Raw genomic sequence first — 27,005 nt, 5'->3', positions numbered from 1 at the left:
GAGTATGAAAATGAACAGTACTCTCCAAGAGATGATAAGTACAAACTGCTGGAAGAACGCATGCTAGCCATGGAGGGTCAGAAGACACCTGGTCTGGATTTCGAAAGTCTGGGTCTGGTCTCCGATGTGACCATTCCCCGCAAATTCAAAATCCCCACTTTCACTAAGTATGATGGTGCGTCTTGTCCTCAGATGCATCTAAGGGCCTATGTGAGAAAGATTCAGCCGCATACCACTGATAAGAAACTGTGGATCCACTTCTTCCAAGAAAGTCTGTCTGGCACTCAGTTGGAATGGTATTATCAGCTCGAGAGCTCTGACATCCGCACCTGGACTGATTTAGCAACGGCTTTCTATAAGCAGTACCAGTACAATTCTGAATTAGCACCTACTCGGCTACAGTTGCAGAACATGGCCATGGGATCTAAAGAAAGCTTCAAAGAGTATGCTCAGAAATGGAGAGATTTGGCTGGCAGAGTCAAGCCCCCTATGACTGACCGAGAATTAGTAGACCTGTTCATGGGTACCCTGACTGGCCCATTCTACAGCCACCTACTGGGGAGTTCTTCATCAGGTTTCACTGAACTTATACTGACAGGCGAACGGGTGGAGAGCGGCATTCGGAGTGGGAAGTTACAGGCAGCTACTTCTACAAGCAGCAAAAAGTCCTACCATGGGAAGAATGAATCGAATGCGGTGTATGGTCAGAAGAATCATAATAAGAAAAATGGTGACCACGCCGTTGGAGCAGTGACGATCGCAGCACCGCCATCTCAGAACTTCCAACAAAGACAAGACAGACCAAGAAGGCAGTTCACCAGGATCAATATGACCTTGGCACAGGCACTGCAGGGAATGCTAAAGGCAAATTTGATCACCCTCAGAGATCCTCCTACAAATCCCAACACTTCCTCTTCTCGTTATAATCCCAATGCCAGGTGTGCGTATCACTCCGATAGCCCCGGGCACGATACAAACGACTGCTGGCCATTGAAGAATAAGATTCAGGATATGATCGAAGCTGGAGAAATTGAGTTCGAGCCTCCGGAGACTCCTAATGTCATCACTGCTCCTATGCCTAATCATGACAAAGCTGTTAATGCTCTCGATGACGGTTCTCTCATCACTACTGTAGCGGACTTAACATCTCCTCTCCCGATCATAAAGAGGAATTTATTGCAAGCTGGTTTATTTCCAGGTTGTACTGAAGATTGCAATCTCTGCATACTCCGGCCCAAGGACTGTCTGAAGTTGAAGAATGGTATCCAACGACTGATGGACGATCGTACAATCCTCTTTGAAAGGGTTTCTAAGGCAGAAAACCCTATTGAAGAAGTATCTGTGATTGCGAGGTCCAAAATTCCAGTGAAGATTACTGCTCCCAGAATACCTGTAAAGATTATTGCTGAGCCCAGAGTAGCTCCCCTGATCATTACTGCACCTGGCCCGATCCCGTATTCCTCAAGCAAAGCTATTCCGTGGAATTATGGAGGTGATGTTTACATCCATGGTGTAAAGCAAGTTGGCAATTCTGCTAATCCTAATGACATTGTTGGGACTAGTAAAGTTACTCGAAGCGGAAGGATCTTCTCTCCAGAGATCTCACCTCCGGTTCCCGAAAACCGAGGAAAAGAACCAGTCAACCCTTCTCAGTCAGAGACACCGATCGAAGCTACTACTGAAGATGTTGCCAAACGAGAAATGGAAGAAATGCTGAAAATCATCCGCAAGAGTGATTTCGATGTGGTAGAACAGTTGGGGCATACTCCTTCCAAAATCTTGATGTTGTCCTTGTTGTTATCCTCTGAATCTCATGCCCATGCTTTGATGAAATTCCTGAAGACTGCCCATGTACCTCAAGAGACCTCCGCCAATCAGTTCGAAAACTATGTTGCTAACCTGACTGTTGACGACGGCCTAGGTTTTTCCAATGCTGACCTGACACCAGCAGGAAAAGATCACAACAAGGCCCTGCATATTTCTATTGAGTGTAAGGGAATCACTTTGGCTCATGTGTTGATTGATAATGGCTCTTCCTTGAATGTGCTACCGCAAGTCGTGCTCGATAAACTTGACTGTAAAGGCATTGAATTGAAGCCTAGTGATATTGTGGTACGTGCTTACGATGGTGCGAAGAGTGTTGTCCATGGCGAAGTAGTCCTCCCTATCAAGATAGGACCTCAAGTCTTCAATACTACCTTCCATGTAATGAACATTCGTCCTGCCTATTCCTGCTTACTGGGACGCCCTTGGATTCATGGGGCAGGTGCTGTAGCTTCGTCTCTCCATCAAAAGTTGAGATATCCGATAGAGGGTAAGATTGTCACTGTGTGTGGGGAAGAAGAATACATTGTCAGTAGTGTGCATACCTTCAGATACGTTGAGATGGATGGTGAATTCTTCGAGACTCCAACTCAGTCATTTGAAGTGGTTTCTCCGCCCGATCCTGTCCTTAAGCCAACTCCCTGTGTGCCCAAGGTTATTCGTGCTCCTCCTGCTATGATTTCTCTGAAAGATGCTCAAGCTGTGGTCGAAAATGGTGGCTGTACTGGCTGGGGTCAAATGATCAACGTACCGTACAAGTCTGACAAAGCTGGTCTGGGATTCAACTCTGAAAAGATGGTCAAAGATCAAATCAATGCTGTAGAAGATGCTGACAGTGATGGCGACCTGGATAATTGGATCTACCCAACAATTGGCGACAGACTCAATAATTGGAAGGCTGAAGACACTATCCCGATTTCCTTTAGTCAGGAGTAATTGTTATTGTCCATTTAGTATTGCAAATCTTTATGTTTCAATTGAACCTCTTAAAGCATTGTGTCTACGCCCGGGGCACAATAGCTAATTTGTTAAGGGTTTTGTCATTTCATAAGCATATTCATATTCAATAAATCAATGGACTTTTTCGCATTCAAATATTGCGCTCTTTATTTTTTCCTGTCGTCTTTCGAACAAGCTATGCTTTCTTACACACACTCACGTAACAAATTGCAGATCCGTATCCACTCTGGATCCTATTGATAATAATTCCGCTACTATTCATTATGACTTTGAAAATCCGATCTATCAAGCCGAAGATGGAAGTGAGGAAGATTGTGAAGTCCCTGGAGAGCTTGCCAGATTGTTACTGCAAGAGGAAAGGACTCTACAGCCGCATGAAGAGTCCCTCGAAATCGTAAACCTGGGTACTGAGGTAGACAGAAAAGAAGTCAAAATAGGAGCAGATTTGGAAAGTAGTGTGAAAATAAGGTTGATCCAGATGTTGCACGACTATGTGGAGGTTTTTGCTTGGTCTTATGAAGACATGCCCGGGTTGGATACTAATATAGTGGTGCATCGGCTGCCTACGAAGGAAGACTGCCGTCCTGTCAAGCAAAAGGTTCGCCGCATGCGTCCCGAAATGTCTGAGAAAATCAAAGCCGAGGTTATGAAACAATTCAATGCCGGTTTCCTAGCCGTTACTTCTTATCCTCAATGGGTTGCTAATGTGGTGCCTGTGCCAAAGAAGGATGGTAAGGTGCGAATGTGCGTAGATTACCGAGACCTGAATAAAGCAAGTCCCAAAGACGACTTTCCGCTCCCGCACATTGATGTTCTGGTAGATAACACCGCTCAACACAAAGTATTCTCATTCATGGATGGATTCTCGGGTTACAACCAGATTAAGATGGCGCCTGAGGACATGGAGAAGACTACGTTTGTGACGCAATGGGGCACGTTCTGTTATAAAGTAATGCCATTTGGTCTAAAGAACGCCGGGGCAACGTACCAGCGTGCTATGGTGGTTTTGTTCCATGATATGATTCATCATGAGATAGAAGTATATGTGGATGACATGATAGCTAGATCTCATACTGAAGAAGAACATCTCGATCACTTATACAAACTGTTCGAGAGGTTGAAGAAGTACAAGTTGAGATTGAATCCAAACAAATGCACTTTTGGAGTGAGATCCGGTAAACTCTTGGGCTTTATTGTCAGCGGTAAAGGAATCGAGGTTGACCCGGCTAAAGTGAAGGCTATTCAAGAAATGCCAGTTCCCCGTACGGAGAAAGAAGTCAGAGGTTTCTTGGGACGCTTGAACTACATTGCTCGATTTATCTCCCACTTGACCGCTACTTGCAAACCCATCTTCAAGCTACTGAGGAAAAATCAAAAGATGATATGGAATGAGGAATGTCAAGAAGCTTTTGACAAAATCAAGAAATATCTCCAGGAACCTCCGATTCTGATACCACCAGTTGAAGGAAGACCTCTAATCATGTATTTGACCGTGTTAGAAAATTCAATGGGGTGCGTATTGGGGCAACATGACGAGTCTGGTCGAAAAGAGCATGCCATATACTACCTGAGCAAAAAGTTTACCGACTGTGAAACAAGATACTCACTGCTCGAGAGAACTTGCTGTGCTTTGGCCTGGGCTGCTCGCCGACTAAGACAGTATATGTTGAATCAGACCACTTTGTTGATTTCTAGGATGGATCCCATCAAATACATGTTCGAGAAGCCTGCCCTCTCCGGAAGAATAGCGAGATGGCAGATGATCTTAACAGAGTACGATATCCAGTACACTACCCAGAAAGCAATCAAAGGAAGCGTGCTAGCTGATCATTTGGCTCATCAAGCGGTGGACGATTACCAATCTATGAATTTTGAGTTCCCAGATGAGGATGTCATGCTTGTTACTGATAATGGAAAACCTAAACCAGATGAAGGACCCGAATGGGGATCCCGATGGACTATGGTCTTTGATGGATCTTCTAATGCATTGGGCCATGGTGTTGGGGTTGTACTCATTTCTCCCGGAGGTTACCATACACCTCTCACGGCTAGACTATGTTTCCATTGTACCAATAATATGGCTGAGTATGAAGCATGTATTTTTGGACTCAAAGCTGCTATAGATTGGCGAATCAAGTTTTTGAGTGTGTACGGAGATTCGGCCTTGGTAATCAGTCAAATCAACGGGGAATGGGATACTAAACATCCAAATCTCATCCCTTATCGAGAGCAGGTGATGACATTAATCCCATACTTTGAAGAGGTAACATTTGAACATATTCCACGAGAGGAAAACCAGTTGGCAGACGCATTAGCTACCATGTCATCTATGTTCAGAGTCAGGTGGGGCAGCGAAGCTCCCATGATTGCCATCGGACGGTCAGATGAACCAGCTTACTGTTATGGACTTAACACGGAGAAGGTACAGGAGAAACCTTGGTTCCACGACGTAAGAAGATATTTAGAAGCTCAGGAATACCCTGAAGGGGCATCCATCAAGGACAGAAAATTCTTGAGGAAGTTCTCCGCTAAATTCTTTCTGAGTAACGGAGTGTTATACAAACGTAATCATGATTCGACTCTGCTTCGCTGTGTGGATAAAAAGGAAGCAGAAAGGATTATGGAAGACATGCATGACGGTATTTTTGGGACTCATTCTAATGGACATACAATGGCCAAGAAGATTCTGAGATCAGGGTATTATTGGTCTACCATGGAAGCGGATTGCCACCGTCACTCCAGAACCTGTCACAAGTGTCAGATCTATGCGGACAAAGTACATGTGCCTCCTGCTCCATTGAACGTGTTGACAGCTCCTTGGCCATTTGCAATGTGGGGCATCGATATGATCGGAGAGATTAAACCTACGGCTTCCAATGGACATCGCTTCATTCTCGTCGCTATTGATTACTTCACAAAGTGGGTAGAGGCGGCCTCATTCGCTTCTGTCACCAAGAATGTGGTGGCACGGTTCATCAAGAATAGTCTTATTTGTCGATATGGCATCCCTGAAAGAATTATCACTGATAATGGTACTAATTTGAACAACAAGATGATTACTGAACTCTGCACGCAGTTCAAAATTAAGCATCACAACTCTTCTCCGTACCGGCCAAAGATGAATGGCGCCGTAGAAGCTGCTAATAAGAATATCAAGAAGATCATACAAAAGATGACGGTAACATACAAAGACTGGCATGAGATGTTACCGTTTGCCCTTCACGGTTATCGCACTTCAGTACGCACTTCGACAGGGGCAACTCCTTTCTCTTTAGTCTATGGAATGGAAGCCGTTTTACCAGTGGAAGTTCAGATTCCCTCCCTAAGGATCATGAAAGAGGCGGGCTTAGATGAAGATGAATGGATTCAGACACGACTCGATCAGATAAACTTGATCGATGAGAAGAGACTTGCGGCTGTTTGTCATGGACAGATATATCAGAAGCGCATGACCCAGGCATTTAACAAAAGAGTCAAGAGACAGGTGTATCAAATTGGCGACTTGGTGATCAAGCGTATCATTCTACCCCAAGGTGATCCCAGAGGCAAATGGACTCCCACTTACGAAGGGCCATTTGTAGTTAAGAAGGTATTCTCTGGTGGAGCCATGATACTTGCTACAATGGATGGTGAAGACTTCCCACATCCCGTGAACGCGGACATAGTTAAAAAATACTACGCATAAAAAAGACCCGCTAGATCGACGTATCTAGGCAAAAGTAAGGGCATCCCGGCGAACCAAAAGGGTTCGGGCAAAAATTAGGGATATATATATAAAAGATGTACACCCGGCAAGTCGAAAACCTGAAAAGGCGGCTTGGGCAAAAAAAGGGTATCCTGTTGGACTGAAAACCTGAAAAGGCGGTCCAGGCAAAAGTTAGGGATTAAAGCGTATGACTATGTCCCGTTTTCAGTCAACTTTCATCCAAGTTCAAGGGACTGACCAAGCCAGCCACTTCTATCCGACAGCAGAGGATGAGATGCTTGAAGACATAATGGCCGTAGTAGACTTAAAATCAATAGGACTTTTTCTGCATAGTTTTCTCTTTGTTTCGACAATTTCCTCTTACCAGGATTTCTGTCTCCTTGTACACAAATTGCCTGTTTATAGGCCTCCTTTCAAAATCAATACAACCTTCTTGCAAAAAAGATATTTTTGTTTTTTACTTTTTCCGTCTTGTTTGCGTAAACGTCCATTGATTTAATTTGAATTAATATGTGCATTTGAATATGATCAATGTTTATCAAAAATACGTACATAGAATAGCAATAGCAGTTACTACAAGACTTTGGGATCGAGGATAAGGTCTAATCATGCTCCCGATGAGTCCACTACCAATTCTCTTCCCCCAGCAAGCCTGTTCTTCCCCAGAAGAAGTGGGCAGTATTCCCCGGCACAGCCAGCTATCCCCCAACAGAGGTTGGCACCATCAGACAGATTGATCATCTCATCCATCCCCAGCCAGGCTCTGTTGAATATTTCCACCATCAGACAGAAATCAAGCATCCCCAGCCGAGAAAGGGTCATCGACACAAATATCTCCAATCAGTAGATGGGGATTTATTTTCCCCAGTAGAGTCTCCAAGCAGAACTTCTCATACGCATAACTCATTCCTTACATCATTTCACATGCATACAACATTCGCATTTATTTTCGAAAGCATAAAACATCTCATGCATCATGACATGGCATAAAGCTAACCTTTCTTTGCAGGTTAATTATCCTCCTGATATAGTCAAAGTAAAAGGCTCATCCAGGCAGACGCCTTTATCAATCACAGACAAGATTCAGATACATATTCCAGATGCAATTCACGGGAACATTCATTCAGACAGACACCTCTATCAATTATGTACAAGATCCAGATATGTATCTCAGATACAATTCCCGGGACATTCATTCTGACTACAGTTCAGTATCTTCCTAACGATGGCATCTTTAAGCCCATCCCAGACATTTATTGCAAGTACAACATGTACAGATATTATCAGATACAGCCTAACATACGGTTCATTCTGATTCAGCCCAACATATGATTCCTTCAACTATTTCAAGACGGTCTAATGTACGACCCAATTAAGACCTTTGTCTCCTCAGATGCTACCTAGTGTACGGTACATTTCTGAAGTGTAGTCTAGTGTACGACTACCCCCTTTTTTATCATCAGATTCGGCCTAATGGACGGCTCATTCTGCTCTGATACGGTCTAATGTACGACCCAATTAAGACCTTTGTCTCCTCAGATGCTACCTAGTGTACGGTACATTTCTGAAGTGTAGTCTAGTGTACGACTACCCCCTTTTTTTTATCATCAGATTCGGCCTAATGGACGGCTCATTCTGCTCTGATACGGTCTAATGTACGACCCAATTAAGACCTTTGTCTCCTCAGATGCTACCTAGTGTACGGTACATTTCTGAAGTGTAGTCTAGTGTATGACTACCCCCTTTTTTTTATCATCAGATTCGGCCTAATGGACGGCTCATTCTGCTCTGATACGGTCTAATGTACGACCCAATTAAGACCTTTGTCTCCTCAGATGCTACCTAGTGTACGGTACATTTCTGAAGTGTAGTCTAGTGTACGACTACCCCCTTTTATCATCAGATTCAGCCTAATGGACGGCTCATCCTGCAACTCCAATACAGTCTATCATAAGACCCATTTGGATCTTCAACTCAGATACAATCTAGCGTACGATCCGTTCTGATTTTTCATCCTCAGCAAAGTCATCTGCCTAATGGACAGCCCACTCTGGTCTTCAGACACGGTCTAATGTATGATCCATTCTGATCCCTTATCCCCAGCAGTATAGCATACTCTGACTCCCCGACGAAGTCAACAGCATAATGGAGGATTCACTATACGGTCTGATGTATGACCCGGTTGACACCCATGTCTCTAGATATCGTCTAATGTACGACACAATCTGGAAATCTCCTCAGCAAGTTTCTTGGATGGTATCTTTAAGCCCATCTCCACCAAGACTAATTGGCAAGTGCAAAATTTTGGGGCATTCTAGTGTTCAATAATCTTTCACCTCTAGACCACGAGCGGCACATACCATTCTACTCTCTCGGCTCAAGAATATTGAACAGGGGCAGCTGTCATACCCCAAAATTTGCCTATTAATATTTCAAGACATTTCAGGGCACTCCGACTCATTTTTATGACACTTAAAGGAACTAAGGCCCAGCTCGCGAATGACCCAAACTGGCCTACTCGCTACACGCTCACCTAGTGATAATATGAAAGTGGTTTATTTGGAAGTGGAGGAAAAGGGGTACAAAAGGAAAGAAAACGGACCAAACAGCAAAGCCCAACCCAAAGTACAAGAACACGGGTGTGGCATCTGTGACGAGCGTCACAGAGGCTGTGACGAGCGTCACGCCTCGCACACCCCTGTGACGGGCGTCACACATGGTGTGACGAACGTCACACCATTCCCCTACTTTTTGGGCGCAGATAATGCTTCGGAGACTTGAAGATCCGTTGGGCCCTATATCCACGCGCGCGTTGAAGACCTTTTTTGGCAGCAGGCATGACCTAATGACAACAATATAAATAGCCACCTTGAAAACCTAAAAAGGGGGCTCTGGCCGAGATTTCTTTTTCCTTGGCCGTTTTCGCCTTTGCATTTTCTCTTCTTTTCCAGCAGCTTAGGCATTGTGTTTTACAAGTGCTACACTATTTCTTTTGCAATTCCTGATTCCCTTTTGGGTATTTAGTTGATTCTTTTTGCACAATAGTTTCTACAACGGAAACTATTGCGTGCCTTTTTACCGAATCTAATCTTACGGCGGCAGCAAGGTCACCTCCGCTCAATTCTATCCGATCGGCCAATTCAAGGTTGCGACTCAAGTGCAAACAGGTTTGCGTTACTATTATCGCTTTATGTTCCTAATTCACATGTGATATCATAATTGAGATTCATAAATATATTTGAGGCTTTGCATGTAACTTAAGTCTGCCTGGATACTTTGAATTGTTGTAATGGATGCCGCTGTTTTATCATAACCATGCTTTGGTTACCTATTACTTTGGTGCAACTCTCGATTGCACCCTGATTTGGTATTCTAACCCGTTTGCTGAATTTTGCAAAGGTTCATATGTCCCAGGAAAAGATTGCTGTTTAGGTCTTCCACTTTATTTGTGGGATACCCTTGTGGAGACTCGCCCTAAGTGGCCTAGTTAATTTTAATGTGTTAATTTTAATGTCTTAATTTTAATATATTAATTTTAATGCATTGATTTTAGTATGGACTTAATTACTTAATTGACTTTAAAATATGACCTTTAAATAAGTGATCTTGGACCTCTCTTTGCTGCCTTACGGTATTACGGTATAACGGTCATGTCCCGCGAATATGGGGATATCCTTAGCAAAGACCCTTCGGTAAAATCATCATAGTCCCTCAGATGTTGCCTTCGGAAATACGATTTCGTCCCTCGATGACCCTTCGGTATAGCCTACGGTTAAATGATGATCGTCCCTTCGAATGCTAAGGTATCCTCACAACTGTTGCCTTCAATGACCTGTCAATGACCCTACGATGACCCTTCTACATCCCAAGGATAAAACTACTTACTTCTCAATAGTAAGGACAGTTTTACCCTCATAAGGATAGGAAATGCCCGAAAAGACCTCGGACAGGTATAACCTAAATTGCTCATTCACAACCAAAAAAAATATACTTTTCACCTCACACCTTTCAAACATCTTTTTGGAAAGTCACCACTTAGCATACGTCCGCACTAGGATCATTGTCGAGTTATATTTTTCTAAACTATTTTCTAAATTAAAACGAGATAACCACTTTGTATACATTCATGCAAGAATCATTACAAAGTTAAATTCTCATTTTGCAAAACATTTTTCACACCTTTCTCAACCACCTTTTTCAAACTAGAAAACATAAATGATTGAGCAATTAAGAGCCCATGGATAACCATGGATACAAAGGGTGCTAATACCTTCCCTTTGTATAAAGTACCTCCCGAACCTAAGAATTTAAAATTAAGGTCTTTCCTGTTCTTTTCCACCTTTCCTTATGGGATAAAAGAAAAGTCGGTGGCGACTCTTGCTAACCGCGACATTGCGATTACAAATCCGATAAAGTCCAGTTCACCGTATGACAAAAAGCAATAAAACACACTTCTCTTCTCATATCCCCAAGCTTTAGCAAACAACAATAACCAAACACAAATATCTCAAGAGGTTCCTATAGGACACTATAGATGATTAGAGTGCTAGTACCTTCCATTTTCATAACAAACCCCTGAACCTTCAATCTCTTTATTGCACTGTTTTGCATTGCATACTTATGTGTTATTTGATCTTTTCCCCTTCCCTTGGATAAATTAAAGTTCGATGGTGACATTTTGTTTTGTGAGTCAAGTTAACCTAATATCTTGTCTTTGATTCTCATCGCGACACCTAACACTTTGGCTTTCCCTGGGCTGATCATGGGGTTATGCTAAAGAGCTCGTATTCCTCTCTCAGTCGTGGTCCATAAGACCATTGATGTTGTTGTTGATGACATGTACATTGAGAGGTACTATATGAAAAAGGCAACCAAATTTTTCAGTACTCCACCATTTCCTGCTCAACAATAATCTTATGATGAGAGAGCTGCTTGTGCTTATACTTGTGATATGCTTGAGGAAAATCATAGAGATTTTATGTTTATGCATTATTCCATGCATCGGCTACAACTTCATATTAGGGAACCTCATATTGATCATAGTCTTCCTTCTCGAGAGGCATTTTAGCAACACGCTGATTGGCCTGAGGGCAGACCATTTTATCCATAGGGGGCAACTAATGAAGAGGAAACAAGCGAAGAAAGTGATGAAGATGAGGACATGAGTGATGAGGATTGATGGATGACCTTTTTGGACTTTTTGATGTTATTTCACTTTTCAGTTTTTGTTATTGTTGTTTAACTTAAGTTGTTAGATTATTGTTAAACCTATTTTGGTTTAATTTATCTTGGTCCATCCTTTGATAGGATGTGATGGTTTGGAATTTTTTGGTGCAGCATTTCATGTCACCAAAACCTTTGAATGAATGTGGTTTGATTAATTAAGTTGTTAGTTTAAATTCAAGTTATTTTAGTTTTTAGCAAATATCCTATTTGAGTTTGTTCCAAAGAATTATCTTGTTTCACTTGAAGAAGCAAATAGTGATGATTCCAAGTTTGAATGTGTCAACATGCAAATGTGTGGTAATGATAATAACTTGAAAATAAAGATACAAAATCAAGGTACATGTTTATTGCTTTCTAAGCCATAACATGAATATGAAATTTGTAATTTGTACAAATAACATATCATACATTCTTTTGCACTACATGTTCTTGATTGAATCACTTTAGATCAAAGCCTAAAAGTTAGGAACTTCCATTGTTTACCATATGCACATGATACCAACAATCTATTGTTTTAACTCAGTTGATTTATGTTTAATCTTGCATTTATGTTAAAGTTATGAAAGCATGAAAATGATCAATAAATTTTTTGATTTTGAGCACAATCACCTGACCAAAAGTAACATACCTTATGAGTGAGCGAGAATTTGTTAACCCTTTTTGAGTCTTAATGTCAGGATCCATATCGGTGTTGAACTATGAAAATTGCACATAAATATTAGTTCATCATTCATTTTTTGTATGGACTCTGAAAAAAAAGTTGAAACACTTGAACCATCAACCTTCCATTGAGGTCGAAATTTTGTCCCTTGCCTTAGATAATTGAGGATCATTCTTATAATGTTGGTTGTACTCAAATTGGGGAAAAGAAATAAAAATGGTGGGTTGATAAGAATTTGAAAAATAAAGAGAAATGTGAAAAGAAATTGAAAAGGAAAGAGAAATGTAAAAAATAAGTGAAATAATTTAAAATGGAAAATAAATTGTGCTAAAATTTATGATAAAGGGTGTATCATTTAAACAAAGATAAGTGATAAATGAAGTTGTGAATTGTAAAGAATGTGAAAAGTGAATGCTCTTATAGTGTTCAACAACTTTGTTTCAAAGACATTTAGATATGACATTTATTTGTTAACCAAGCCTCATTATAACCCTTAAAAGTCTTTTGTGATTTGTGTTTTTGTGCTTTCAATGTGCTTTGCTTGGAAGGTGCATAAGTTGATAGAGATGTTATAAAGATTATTGGGTGTGAGTCAAGTCCCTCAATATTGTTCTTTGTCCATTGATAAAGATTGTGTTATGTTTGATTCATGATTGATCATGTGTTGTCTTAGAATTTTTGACATGAGATTTGTGCTCAGAATTTGTTTCATGATCATGATGTCGTTGTAGTATAGTGGTAAGCATCACTTTGCTTGTGCCCTTAAAAAATTTGAACCATGCATTTATCTTCTTTTCTCAAAGCTTGTTTAAATCTTTTGATGTTGGAAGTTGTTGTTTCTTTAGATCGACAAGACTCTTGTTTGAGGACAAAAAAAGTTCAAAGTTCGGGAGAGTTGATAAGGGCCAAACTATGTTGATTATTTGTATAATTTAGTGACACTTATTAGCTTAATTCATTGGATTTGCAAGTCAATCCCTCAACTTCTGTGTAAATATAGCGTTATAGTTTAATCATGTAAAATTTATGAAGTTTAATCATTGTTGCAAGTCATTTGTAGTTTTGTTGCATTGGAGGAGATTTTGAAGTTAAAAGGCCAAAGAATGACTTCAACATGCAATTTTGGATCAAAAGCATGCCTGCAGGTGGGGCTAAGTGTGATCATAGCGCAACCCAATTTTTCTGGATAGGAGCTACCACGCTAAGCACGGTGTAGTGGCGCTAAGTGACACTTAAGACAGTTTGATAATTTTGTCCTTTAGCCGCGCTAAACGCGGTCTAACGGGGCTTAGCGCAGTCTGCATTCATGTTTGTATAAAAGCCCTCTCACTTCTTCTTTTTAGGGTTAGAAACCAACTATGGGAACCAAATACTAAAAAATCTCATAGAAACTCAGAAATTGGAGAATCGGAGTTGGATATGCATCAATACTCGATAAATCATTATTGATGTTCATTCATCTATTCTCTTTTCTTGTGAATCAAGCTACCATGATGATATGTAGCAAAATCCTGTGTTCGGATTAGATGTAATTAACCATACTCGTATGTATTTCTTTTGATCCTTGTTATATGAACTAGTTATGAATCAGTATAGATGTACCTCTATTTACATGTTTATCTTTTATGATTTGAACTATTATTGAGAAATATATTTCAAACCTTGACCTAAGATCATCATATATCAAAGACCAATGTCTAGATATAGATTTGGGGTTTGATATTCACTAGTATCAAATTTTGTTATCATATTCCTTAATCGGTTGACAGATTTTTGATTAAATAATATCGCAAACTTCACAACACCGGTTAGACATAAGTGGTGTTGAAGAGTGATATGTGATTATAGTGATTGATAACGATGTTCATATACTAGATCGTTTGAAAACATATGAAAAAGGTTAATGAAATCTACTCCTGACATGTTTCTTTAACCGTTAATTTCCTAATCATTTACCGTTGTTACATTTTATAGCAATTGTTTTTTTTTCACAATCAAAACCCTTTTAAACATATCCTTATAACAATATGAAATGTGGAACGACAATGATATTGCACTAATCCCTATGGAGACGATGCAAAAATACTTACCTTATCTAAAGAGTTTTCAATATATATATATATATATATATATATATATATATATATATATATATATATATATATATATATATATATATATATATATATATATATATATATATATATATATATATATATATATATATATATATATATATATAACTCTTTTATACCTTCTAATCAATTAAAATCATCATTTTAATCATACACACTAATCAAGAATGAATCCCTTATTGAATAAAATTATGAACAAGTTAGCATCTTATAAATCATATTAACATATGCAAGAGGCTCTGATACCACAGTAGGAATTTAGATGCATAAAGCGGAATTTCAAGAATTTCATTCTTTACCTCTAACCCCAAGATTATCATGCATATATCAGTATGAATCATATAAAGTATAAAAATATATACCTTTGTGGTGTGAATCCACGAAGGTGTTAGCTTTCAATTGAGATATTCGAGAACGTCAAGCATCGTTTCTCTAGTGTTGGTCCACGAGCAACAACCAGATTACCACATATGCTAGTACAGAAGAAGGGAACAAGTTTATGTCCTTACTTTTGTGGCTAGGGAGAATCAAAAGACACGAGGAAGAGAATGCAAGGAGACACTCTCCAAAATTAGAATTTATCTCTCGGAATAATGATGATAGAATGGTGAATATTTTCCATGTAACCTTAATCTTATATCGGGTTAAATGGACGATGATCGATAAAGCTTCTAATGTCATACATTATGTGACATAATAATTCCTTTTAAGATGGTGTTTTTCCATCCATAACCTCCCAATTTAATCATTATGTTGTTATTTGTGTGACCTCATAACACCCAATAATATTATTATTTGACCAAATATCTTTGTCCAATAAAACATAATTGACTTCTAGCAAAGCATTATGATCACCTAATGTTATTGAATATTTTATCTTCATAAATTGTTTAATTTATATTTAGATTAATACACTTGATTGAAGATTCTTTCACTTTATTTGAAAATTCTTTGATTTCACCCTTCAAATTGTTAGAAAAAAACAAACAAATCATAGAGAAAAAAGATTAACACAATAATAACACAAGAGATTAATGTGGAAACTCCAAAATCGGAGAAAAAACCATGATCGTTGTCAAATGACAACCAGAGAATAACATTATGTGAAAATTGTTACAACACATAATATACCCTCAACTAACTCAGGTCCCCCGGTACACTCACACCCTCCAAAACAAATATTAACAACATCTCACATCACTTTAATACAAGAGTATAAGAGAACAAGGAAAGACAAAAACAAGCTTAAAATGTTTTTGACTGGTGCGTCTTGAAATGAATAACTTGAATTCTATATATAACATTAGACCCCCTCTTCCTTCACAAAACTAAGCGATGTGGGAATTCAAATAATTTGTATCATATATATAGCCTTGGTCTTTCTCTTCATTCACAAAACTAAATGACGTGTGACTTTTTTAACATGTATATTTTTAACCAACCCCAACAATCTCCACCTTGATTGAAAATAATACATAAGCTTTCATTGTCTTCACCGACAATCATACTCCACCATAAAAGGGTATCAATATATATATTTTCAACCAATATCAACAATCTCCACCTTTATTGAAAATAGTACATCAACTTTAATTATTTTTACCGACAACCATACTCCACCATAAAAACTATAGTCACATGAAGCTACATCACTCCAAGAATTTTTCACATTATCTTCAGCGACAATCATAGTTTTAAAAACTACCATACTCTTTCATGAAGAATATACTTCAATTGAAGGTAAACCAATTCAAAAATTTCACATTGTCATCACCGACAATCATATGCTTTATCATGAAGAATAAATTTCACTTGAAGGTAAATCACTCCAAGAATTTCACATTGTCTTCACCGACAGTCATAGTTTTAAAAAATTATCACACTCCACCTAAAAAAAGTATACTTCGCTTGAAGCTAAACCACTTCAAGAATTTTCATAAGTAGAAAACCAGGTTGAAACATTATGGTGTCACTTCCTTGTTGGCAGAAAGCTCTTCAACCACCGACATAATCTTACACCTTGTGTAATCTTGATTGTATCAACAAATCTTTGACTTAAACTTTTCACAAGTCAAAAAAAATCTTCCATCAATTTTCTCTAGGCCAAACTACACAACAAAATTCGACAAGTCTTTCACAACATTACCCTTTTTTTATGTGAAAAATCAGACAAAACTAAAACCCCAAAATCGGAGAAAAAATCACGATTATTATCAAATGACAACCAGAGAATAACATTATATAAAAATTGTTACAACACAGACACCCTCCAAAACAAATACTAACAACATCTCACATCACTCTAATACAAGAATATAAGAGAACAAAACCAGTCAAATACAAACGTAAAGTGCTTTTGACTGGTGCACTTTGAAATGAATAACTTTAATCCTATATATAACATTGGACTCCCCCTTCCTTCACAAAACTAAGCGATGTGGAACTTCAAATAACTTGTATCATATATATAGCCTTTGACTATTTCTTCATTCACAAAACTAAATGACGTGAGATTTCTTTAACATGTATATTTTCAACCAACCCCAATAATGTCCACCTTGATTGAAAATAATACATAAGTTTTTCATTGTCTTCACCGACAATCATACTCCACCATAAAGAGTATCAATATATATATTTTCAACCAATCTCAACAATCTCCACCTTGATTGAAAATAGTACATCAACTTTCATTATTTTTACTGACAATCATACTTCACCATAAAAAGTATAGTCACTTGAAGTTACACCACTCCAAGAATTTTTAATTGTCTTCACCTACAATCCTAGTTTTAAAAACTATCATACTCTCTCATGAAGAATATATTTCACTTGAAGATAAACCACTTCAAAAATTTCACATTGTCATCACCGACAATTATATACTTTATCATGAAGAATATATTTCACTTAAAAATAAATCACTCCAAGAATTTCACGTTGTGTTCACCGATAATCATAATTTTAAAAAACTATCATACTCCACTAAAAAAGAGTATATTTCATTTGAAACTAAACCACTTCTAGAATTTTCATACACGTCGAAAACCAGGTTGAAACATTATGGTGCAACTTCCTTGATGGCAGGAAGCTCTTCAACCATCAACATAATCTTGCACCTTGTGTAATCTTGATTGTATCAACACATCTTTGACTTGAACTTTTCACAAGTCAAAAAGAATTCACCCCAAAACCGGAGAAAAAACCACGACTGTTGTCAAATGACAACCAGAGAATAACACTATGTGAATATTCTTACAATAAATAATATACCTTCAACCAACCCAGACCTTCAGTACACTCACACCCTCCAAAACAAATATTTAATTATATCTCACAACACTCTAATACAAGAGTATAAGAGAACATTGAAAATCAAATACATGCTTAAAGTGTTTTTGACTGATGCATTTAGGAATGAAAAACTTAAATTATATATATAGTTTTTGACTCCCTCTTCCTTCACAAAATTAAACGATTTGAGACTTCGAAGAACTTGTATCCTATATATAGTCATAGACTTTCTCTTCATTCATAAAACTAAATATAGAATACTTCTTTAATATCTATATTTTTAACCAATCACAATACAAATATCACCACTTGATCTATAACAATATTCTATAACTTCTTCTCTTTTCTATGCCCTTAATTTTTACATCCATAACCAAAACTTTATCTAAATAGTCAAACTTTCTCCCAAAATAACTTGATTTGTCATTCTCCAAAAATGACCATCTTTATTTATTTTTCCAAACCTTCTTTTTCTAGCGGTTTAAGTAAACCACAGTCGCCCCAGTTTCAATATTTTGCTTTATGAAGCAAAGAATTTGCACCACAATTTAGTATTCAACATTCCGGATGCAGCCTCCTCCTTCACACCTAATCCTAATATAATATACTCACTTCATTCCCTACCTTCATTTCACCTAATTTTAAAAATATTTTTAATTTAATTAATACTAATAATAACAAATTTCTAAATCTCCAAAATTACTTTTATAATAATTTCCCGCGTTATTGTTTTCTCTTTCTTTCTTTTATAACGAATTTGTAACTGGTCAAAGTTACTACAACTTTGTCCCTTTCTCATCTTAGTTGAAAAAACTCAAATCATTGCTCAAAAAAGGGCATTCTAGTAAACTCACCCATTCGACCCTCATAGTATTAAAAAGAGCACGAAGTTACGAGGAAATTCATCACAATAACTGTAATCACCGTTAGTGGCGGAAAACGCCGCGATGGCCATAACGGACATAATTTCCAGCGACATATGCACCGACCTATGGAAAATGCTCACAACAATTTCACGCAAAACACTCAACTCACGAGCAAGTGCCGAACAGCTTTTAACTTTCGTCCGTGATATTCTTCCGACGATCGAAGAAATTAAATACTCCGGCGACGAACTTCCGCCGCCGAGACAGTCTCAGCTCGACCGTCTATCGGAGATTCTCCGCTCCGGCGTTGAGCTTTCTCACCAAGTTCTTGCTACTAGTCGTTGGAATGTTTATAGAAATTTTCAACTTGCTAAGAAGATGGAGAGTCTTGAAGAAAGTGTGACAACGTTTTTGCAGGTTCCGTTGCAGGCTTATATACTTGCTGATGTGCATCGGCTTCGGTCTGATATGGGTGAACGGTTCCACCGGATTGATGAGTCAAACCGGAGGATAGAGAGGTTTTTCGAGTCGATGAAGATTGGGGTTGGTGGTGGTGGGTGGGTTGAGGAAGCTGTTAGGACTAATGAAGAAGATGAGGGTAGTTTCGGGAATTTTAATTTGAGTATTGGTTTGGAGTTTGGGAAGAAGAAGGTTATGGAGATGGTTGTTGGAAGAAAAGATTTGTGTGTTGTTGGGATTTGTGGGATGGGTGGATCTGGGAAAACTACTCTTGCTAGAGAGGTTTGCAGAGATGAAGAAGTTCGATGTAAGATTCAATCTATTCATTGTTCATAATCTTTCAATATAATCATTACATTTGATAATCTAGTTTTTACTATGTAGAGTGATGTTTATTGAATTATGCTATTTTTAGTTTCATAGTTTATGATAGTAATGATAACAATCCCTTCGCCCTTGTTGGTGAATGCTTGGGTTCTGCTAGTGTATTTCTCTCAAGGTCTTGGATTTGAAACCAACTTGGTGCTAACAATCTCAGTGTTGGGTCAGTTCGTTCAGAGCATCCACTAGTGGACGGTGGGATTGGATCCTTAAATTAGTAATGATAACCATAACATAACTCTTTCATTGTAAATATTTAAAGTAAATCATTGATTGGTTTGTTGTGTTGTTGATTGTGTTTTGGTTTCCAAATATGATGATGATGATGATTGGAACGAAACATGAATAGGCAAATAGTATGTGCATCCCTCTCCTCATCGTTAAACTGTTAATCCTTGGATAGGGATGCTTGTACTATAAATGAGGGCATAGATTAACATTTCTACGTTTTTGTGTGTTTCAAATGGTTTGAACTTTTCAACATTTGCTTTTTGCAGGTCATTTTAAAGAAAGAATTTTGTTTCTAACTGTCTCACAATCGCCTAATGTGGAGCAGCTGAGGGCAAAGATTTGGGGATACGTCATGGGAAATGGAAACTTGAATAGCAATTATGTTGTTCCTCAGTGGAATCCGCAATTTGAATGTGGTTGGAATACGCAATTTGAATGTGGTGGGAGCCAGGCTCAAATCCTAATTGTTCTTGATGATGTATGGTCAAAACCTGTGCTGGAGCAGCTTGTGTTTAGAATACCTCGTGTAAAATACATTGTGGTTTCAAGGTTCAGATTCGTTGACACAATTTATCAAGTGGAAAAGCTGAGCGAAGACGATGCACTGTCTTTGTTCTGTCACCACGCTTTCGGGCAGAAATCAATCCCTTTTGCAGCTAATAACAACTTAGTCAAACAGGTAATGGTTTCATCTTTGATGTTGTGAATTTCGCCCATGTGCATGGAATGAACCGTTTACCAAAAGTAAATTGTTATTATGTACAGGTCGTGGCTGAGTGTGGAAAGCTTCCACTAGCTCTTAAAGTGATCGGAGCTTCGTTGCGAGATCAGAATGAATTGTTTTGGTTAAGCGTTAAAACAAGGCTTTCTCAAGGCTTAAGCATTGGTGAATCCTATGAACTTGATCTAATGGATAGAATGGCAATTAGTACTAATTACTTGCCAGAAAAGATCAAAGAGTGCTTCTTGGACCTGTGTTCGTTTCCTGAGGATAAAAAGATTCCTCTAGAAGTTCTAATCAATATGTGGGTTGAAATTCATGATATTCATGAAACAGAAGCATATGCTATTGTGGTAGAGCTTTCGAACAAGAATCTCCTCACCTTAGTGAAAGAAGCACGGTATGCAACTTCGAAAAATGCGTTTGTATTTTATGAGTTGATATATAATCTCTTGCCAAATAGAAATAGCATATTATTCTAAAACCCGTTTGACATTTTGACTTTTCAGTGCTGGTGGTATGTATAGTAGTTGCTTTGAAATTTCTGTGACTCAACATGATATTCTGAGAGATCTTGCCCTTTATTTGAGCAATCATGGGAGCGCTAATCAACGCCGAAGATTAGTAATGTCAAAACGAGAAGATAACGGACAACTTCCTAAAGAATGGTTGAGATATGCTGACCAATCGTTCGACGCTCAAATTGTTTCAATTCACACAGGTATATATATACAAAGTACTTTCTTTATATTGTAACTTTCATTCATGTTCTGTGATTAATCTGTGTGACGAATTTCACATTGCAGGTGAAATGCGAAAAAATGACTGGTGTAATTTGGAATTTCCTAAAGCTGAAGTGCTGATTATTAATTTCACATCTAGTGAATACTTCTTACCTCCCTTCATTAAGAAAATGCCAAATTTAAAAGCATTAATAGTAATAAACCACAGCACTTCATACGCTCGTCTTCGCAATGTTTCGGTTTTCAAGAATTTAACCTACTTGAGGAGCCTTTGGCTTGAAAAAGTTTCCATCCCAAAGTTATCAGGCATAGTCATGGAAAGCTTGAGCAAATTGTTTATAGTCCTCTGTAAGATTAACAACAGTCTTAATGCGAAAGAGTCAAAACTAGCTGATATCTTCCCCAACATCTCTGAGCTCACACTTGATCACTGCGAAGATTTAACCGAGATTCCTCCAAGTATTTGTCGAATACACTCACTACGAAACTTGAGTCTCACTAACTGTCATAGTTTGACACAACTACCTATCAAATTAGGCTCACTAAGATCTCTAGAGATTCTCCGGTTATACGCGTGTCCGGTTTTAAGAACACTTCCTCCTAGCATCTCTGAAATGACAAGATTGAAGTATATCGACATTTCCCAATGTGTTAACCTTACAGGCTTCCCTGAAGCAACCGGTAAGCTTGTAAGCTTGGAGAAAATCGACATGAGGGAGTGTCCGATGATTTCAAATATACCGAAGTCTGCATTGTCATTGCATTCTTTGCAGCATGTAGTTTGTGATGAGGAAGTGTCTTGGATATGGAAAGAAGTTAAGAAGGTTAATCCCAATGTCCATGTTGAAGTAGCAGAGATGCAATATGATCTAGACTGGTTACAGACTGATTAATGATTTTATGTTTCTTGTGATGTTTTTAGCTTCACATTTCTTTGTAAATACTTGTTCATATAACCTTTATTTGTAATGGTAATTGTAGCATGCCATGATCTTTTTGGTAGTCATAACATGTGTTTTTTACTTTCAAATGCCTTACATCTTGTACAATTATCATTAACTTAACAATCAAGAAGGTCAATATCTGATAAATTTGTTTTTTTTCATTGATCTGTAGCCGATCCTACGTAGTGGAATAAGATTTTGTTGATTTTTGTTTTCAATGATACTAATAATTTAATGATGTAAAAAGGTAAGGCGGCTTGAGAAAAGGGAGATGCATTCATAGATTTATTCATAGATTTCCTAAGTGGAATGTGTTTTTTCCATTCTGATAAGGACAGGTGGGGTCAAAAGATTGAAATATTGTTGTTATATCATCACTATAAGAACAATTTTCCTATTCATCCAATTTCCCATATCGAATTTTCCTTCATTCATGCGGTTAGCACATTCGTAGTAGTTCGTTCGAATACGAACAAATTGTACAAATTCTAGCTCAGTATCAAAACGTACTTGTTTTTTAAACTGTTTGATCTTGATAAAACGGCCATTACTATTGTGATTGCATAAAATATTCATACTTCATACTGTTTGATCTTGATAAAACAGTCATCATTATAATGATTGCATGAAATATTCATATTTCGTACTATCGATTTCTTGTCATCGAAATATCTTTCATACATATAGTCAGCACATCAATGGTCGTTTGATCATGATCAGGTTGTTCATTGATGTACCAATTGCGTGAAGAATTCGGACATCATGCAATCAATTTCTCATGTGTACAAGTTCCACTTACATGCTTCCATTAAAAGGGATTTTGTCTGATTCACACTAGAAAACGTGTATAAGGTGATAAAATTGAAAGCAACCTAACCCAAGTCACTGTCTTCTGGTTTCTAAGAAGCTTCCTTACTCCATTTTTTTAACCAATCATAATTTTAATATCGTTCTCTTTTTCATCATTGCTGATCCAATAATCTTACACGTCAAGCCTTTATTAGTCAACTCAATAAATTAATCATTAAAACTATAAAAGATAAGATTCTTGTATGTGTGGCGTGAAGTGTGTATGAATGACATGAATATGCATCCATATTTAATATAAAAATATGTATTTATTCAGCTTGAGTTAACTATTGATCACATATGTATTATTTGAGCGTGTTTGTTTTAGATTTAAAAAAAAATAAAACTAATTTCAGTTTGTTTCACAATTTGTTCATATTTTATAATATTGGTATTATAATATTTATATTAATATATAAATAAAATACTTAAATTTGGTATTAGAGATGATAAGATATGTCTAAAATCTTTGATTTAGAATAAGTGTTTGTAATTATGAACAAATTACATCATGTTTTTAAAGGACTAGCGGTTATCTTGATTGATTAGTTGACGAGGCTGATACATGTTTTGAATCTTGTGGTCTGAGTTTAAGTTTATAAATTATCGCAAAGTTTTAATTGGGATATATTTTTAGCGATTACCTTTTCACCTTCATCTTTTCATATTCTAGCTTTGCATAGACCTCTAATCTATCAAACACAAGATATAACACATATAATAGTTAGTTAAAAAATAATCACACCGAATTAGATGTTAATTATAGTTGTTGTGTATCTTTGATCGATGTAATCACTTATCTTATTTTTAAGGTAGATTTTGAGAAAACGTATGGTTTAGTCCGTTGAGGTTTTCTCAATTATATGCTTATGATTTGGGTTTAATGGAAAATGGAGATCTTAGATGAGAGTTTGTTTAATGGGTGTCTGTCATACCCTAAATTTTACCTTGAGTTTTTCACTTGCATCAGCATAGCATAAATCAATCCGTTTTGTCGTGTATTTCATCAATTTAAAGCATTCGTCAGGGTTCAGGTAAAAAGTCTGGAGTTCTGGCATTTCATCTGGTCTTGATGACATTCATTTAGTCATCTATTGATTAAGAAATCAAAAGATTTAATTTCTCAAATCTCAGTGCATCATTCATGCAGTTGCATCTTGTTTCAGAGGTTCAGAGATTGATAAATCAAGAGTATTAACATCATATGAATCTTTGTAGGTTTTAATTATGATGGAGAATCATAAGTAAATGGTCCAAGGGCGATTCATTTGCATCTGATTGTCTGTTCACGATTATTCAGTCAACAGTTCAGTTTATTTACATGCCATTTGCATTTTATACTTGTCACAACATGTATTTTGTTCCGCATAATGTTTAAAATATCAGCCAGATAATTTTTTCGGATCTACAGACAAACCGGTTGAATCATTTCCCAAATGTACATCGAATTAATGACCGAAAATTTTTAAAATTCAGCTTTCAGACGTCAGTTTTATTGATCTATGGTTCGTGTAGTTCAACCTGGCATGCTCATTTTATTTTTTCGACTGCTTTTTCAGTCGCATTTTTTATGCCCGCCTGAGCCTTTTAACCGGTCGATTTTTATTTCAAACTTGATCCAAACCTGTATATTTCTGAGAAGTTTTTATTTTGCATGAATCATTTTAATGAGCTCGATTTCTTTATTTTTCGGGCATTTTTTTGACCGATTCTTGTTCTTCTTTTATTCAATTTTTTTAAATTTTTTAGCCATTTTAATTAGAATTTATTATGTTATAGGTATAATTTTATTTAGTTTATTAATTTTATTCTTTTCTTTTTTTTGTTTAAAAAACCCTTTGATTTTATCTTCTTTAAAAATAAAATAAAAAAGAACCACGCTTTTAAGTAAAATATCTACATATCATCCCAACTTTCATTGCCATGCGGACACCACCAATTAGTTTTATTTTTGTCTGATTTAGGAAAGGTTGATATCATAAAGCTCTCTCCCTCAAAGAATTATCAAACCGCCCTACATCTCTTTTTTTGTACTAGTGGGCATCGAAAAATCCAAACATCTTTCAACACACTTGTAAAACCATTGGACAAACTATTGTAGCATGGAAATAACCTTCATCCATACATGACCATAATCATACATAACTCTACTCCCTCTCTTAAAAACAAGAAAAAATAGCAACACACACAATCCTTTACAACCATCATGTTCTTCTTCTTCAATAACCTTCCTCAACTCTTCTTCAAACAAAACCTCTAATCATTCTTCAACCTTTACATAACCTATCCACCAAAACCGTGACCACAACTGTTCTTACCGGCGAGCTTTGATCTTCAAACTAAGCGAAAGTAATGTTATCCTTCATCTTCATTTACGTTGAAACCGCCGACCGACATACGTAGCTCACCGTCGTTTCATAAAGCAACCTACACGGACAACTTCACCTCATACTGTTTGGTATAGCAATCTTGACCTCTTATTTTGTCATGATCTTATTTTCTTTTGCTGACATGTTTGGGATTTAATATTTTAGTTGGTTTGCTTAGGTAAAAGAAAAAGATGAGTATGAGGGAGAAATGAGTTTTTTTTTACTCTGTATTTTGCTTATGTTTTGGACTGTGAATTCATATTACATATTGCTACTCATTTTTCATTTCATCACAAAGCAAAATAAAGGATATTTTGTCATAAAGATATTTGGGAACAAAACTATTTTGTTTATTATTATTAAAATGGTTTATATATTATTGGATTTTAAACTTGTTTTTATTTATAAATAAATGATTTATGATGGTTTTATGTGTGAAGTTATATTCACTGATAGATGATGATATCCCCATTATTGCACTATCCTCACTCTTTTGTCTACTTAAAATATGGTTTCAATTTTATTTTTTTTAATTTATTTTTTGTAAATATTGCATTGCCAAGTGTTGGATTTCTATTGGTTGGTTATTAAAATTTACAAGACGTTGCTCAGTAAGCTTAATGAGACGTCACCCCTTTCTTTCCATTCATCTTTGTTTTTTTACTTTTACTATTTATTATTTATTTATTTTCATTATTATTTATTTATTTTCATTATTATTTATTATTCTATATATATATATATATATATATATATATATATATATATATATATATATATATATATATATTATATATATATATATATATATATATATATATATATATATATATATATATATATATATATATATATATATATATATATACATCCCACATATTAGTTTATACTCCCTTTTCATTCTATTTTATTTTTATCTTATTTTTAATTTTTTTTATTTAGTCTAATTATTTAAATTAAGAATTAATTGACTAGTTTAAATTTTTTATGATTTTTCTTTGTTATTTTATTTAATTGTTACATCGGTTTTTATTGCATTTCTATTTCGAAGCTTGAATTTTAATTTAGCTTCCGAAAATCGTATGAATGCATATATTTGGTTGTCCGGCCTCAAATATGGCGATTCCTACATGAATTGCTTTACAATTGCTTAACATTATGCTAAATTATGTAGTTCAATTTCTGATTTTTACTCCGAGTCCCTTGGCTTTCTCTTGGGCCTTCTTACAACGAGATTCTTTTATTTTTATAACTGTCTTTCAAAACTTGAATGATTTAATTATTGTGTTGTATCCCCATTCGATAAAATGTACCCCATTTCCCAAACATGTGTAATAAATTTACCGCTTTCATTTACTTTACTGTACCAGTTGATTGTTAATAAAAGATTAAAATCAACCCTTTCAGAAAAGAACAAAAACAAACACTCGATCCAACGTCGAGTCTTTTGTCTTAAATCAAATCCAAATTGATTACAAAGTCAAATATACCCCCGCCACATCCAAATTATTTTTCATAAGTCAACTTCTGACACTTGATCCAACGTCAAGTCGTCCCCCTGTTTTTAAAAGCTTTTCACAATAAAAATGGAAGAAACTGATTAAGTTTAGACTTTCTCTGTTTCGAATGTTAGGAT

General features: G+C 36.7%; 1 protein-coding gene across 1 annotated transcript; it reads left to right on the top strand.

The window, feature by feature from the left end:
- The first annotated feature begins 18,652 nt into the window (after positions 1-18,652).
- On the top strand, positions 18,653-22,209 carry LOC127097424 (probable disease resistance protein At4g33300). Its single transcript, XM_051035918.1, has 5 exons — positions 18,653-19,438; positions 20,010-20,422; positions 20,509-20,864; positions 20,974-21,185; positions 21,271-22,209. Exons 1-5 carry the CDS (start codon positions 18,754-18,756, stop codon positions 22,098-22,100), a joined length of 2,496 nt encoding a protein of 831 aa, XP_050891875.1. The 5' UTR covers positions 18,653-18,753; the 3' UTR covers positions 22,101-22,209.
- Positions 22,210-27,005: the final 4,796 nt, after the last annotated feature.

Source organism: Lathyrus oleraceus, chromosome 6 (assembly GCF_024323335.1).
Source record: "Lathyrus oleraceus cultivar Zhongwan6 chromosome 6, CAAS_Psat_ZW6_1.0, whole genome shotgun sequence".
Classification (NCBI taxonomy): domain Eukaryota; kingdom Viridiplantae; phylum Streptophyta; class Magnoliopsida; order Fabales; family Fabaceae; genus Lathyrus; species Lathyrus oleraceus.
Note: the sequence above shows the minus strand (reverse complement) of the source record. Positions and strands in the feature narration are given on the sequence as shown.

Coding starts and splice junctions, on each gene's coding strand:
- LOC127097424 (XM_051035918.1), top strand. CDS start 18,754: ATGGCCATAACGGACATAATTTCCAGCGACATATGCACCGACCTATGG. Junction 19,439..20,009: donor CAGAGATGAAGAAGTTCGAT/GTAAGATTCAAT, acceptor TGCTTTTTGCAG/GTCATTTTAAAGAAAGAATT. Junction 20,423..20,508: donor ATAACAACTTAGTCAAACAG/GTAATGGTTTCA, acceptor TATTATGTACAG/GTCGTGGCTGAGTGTGGAAA.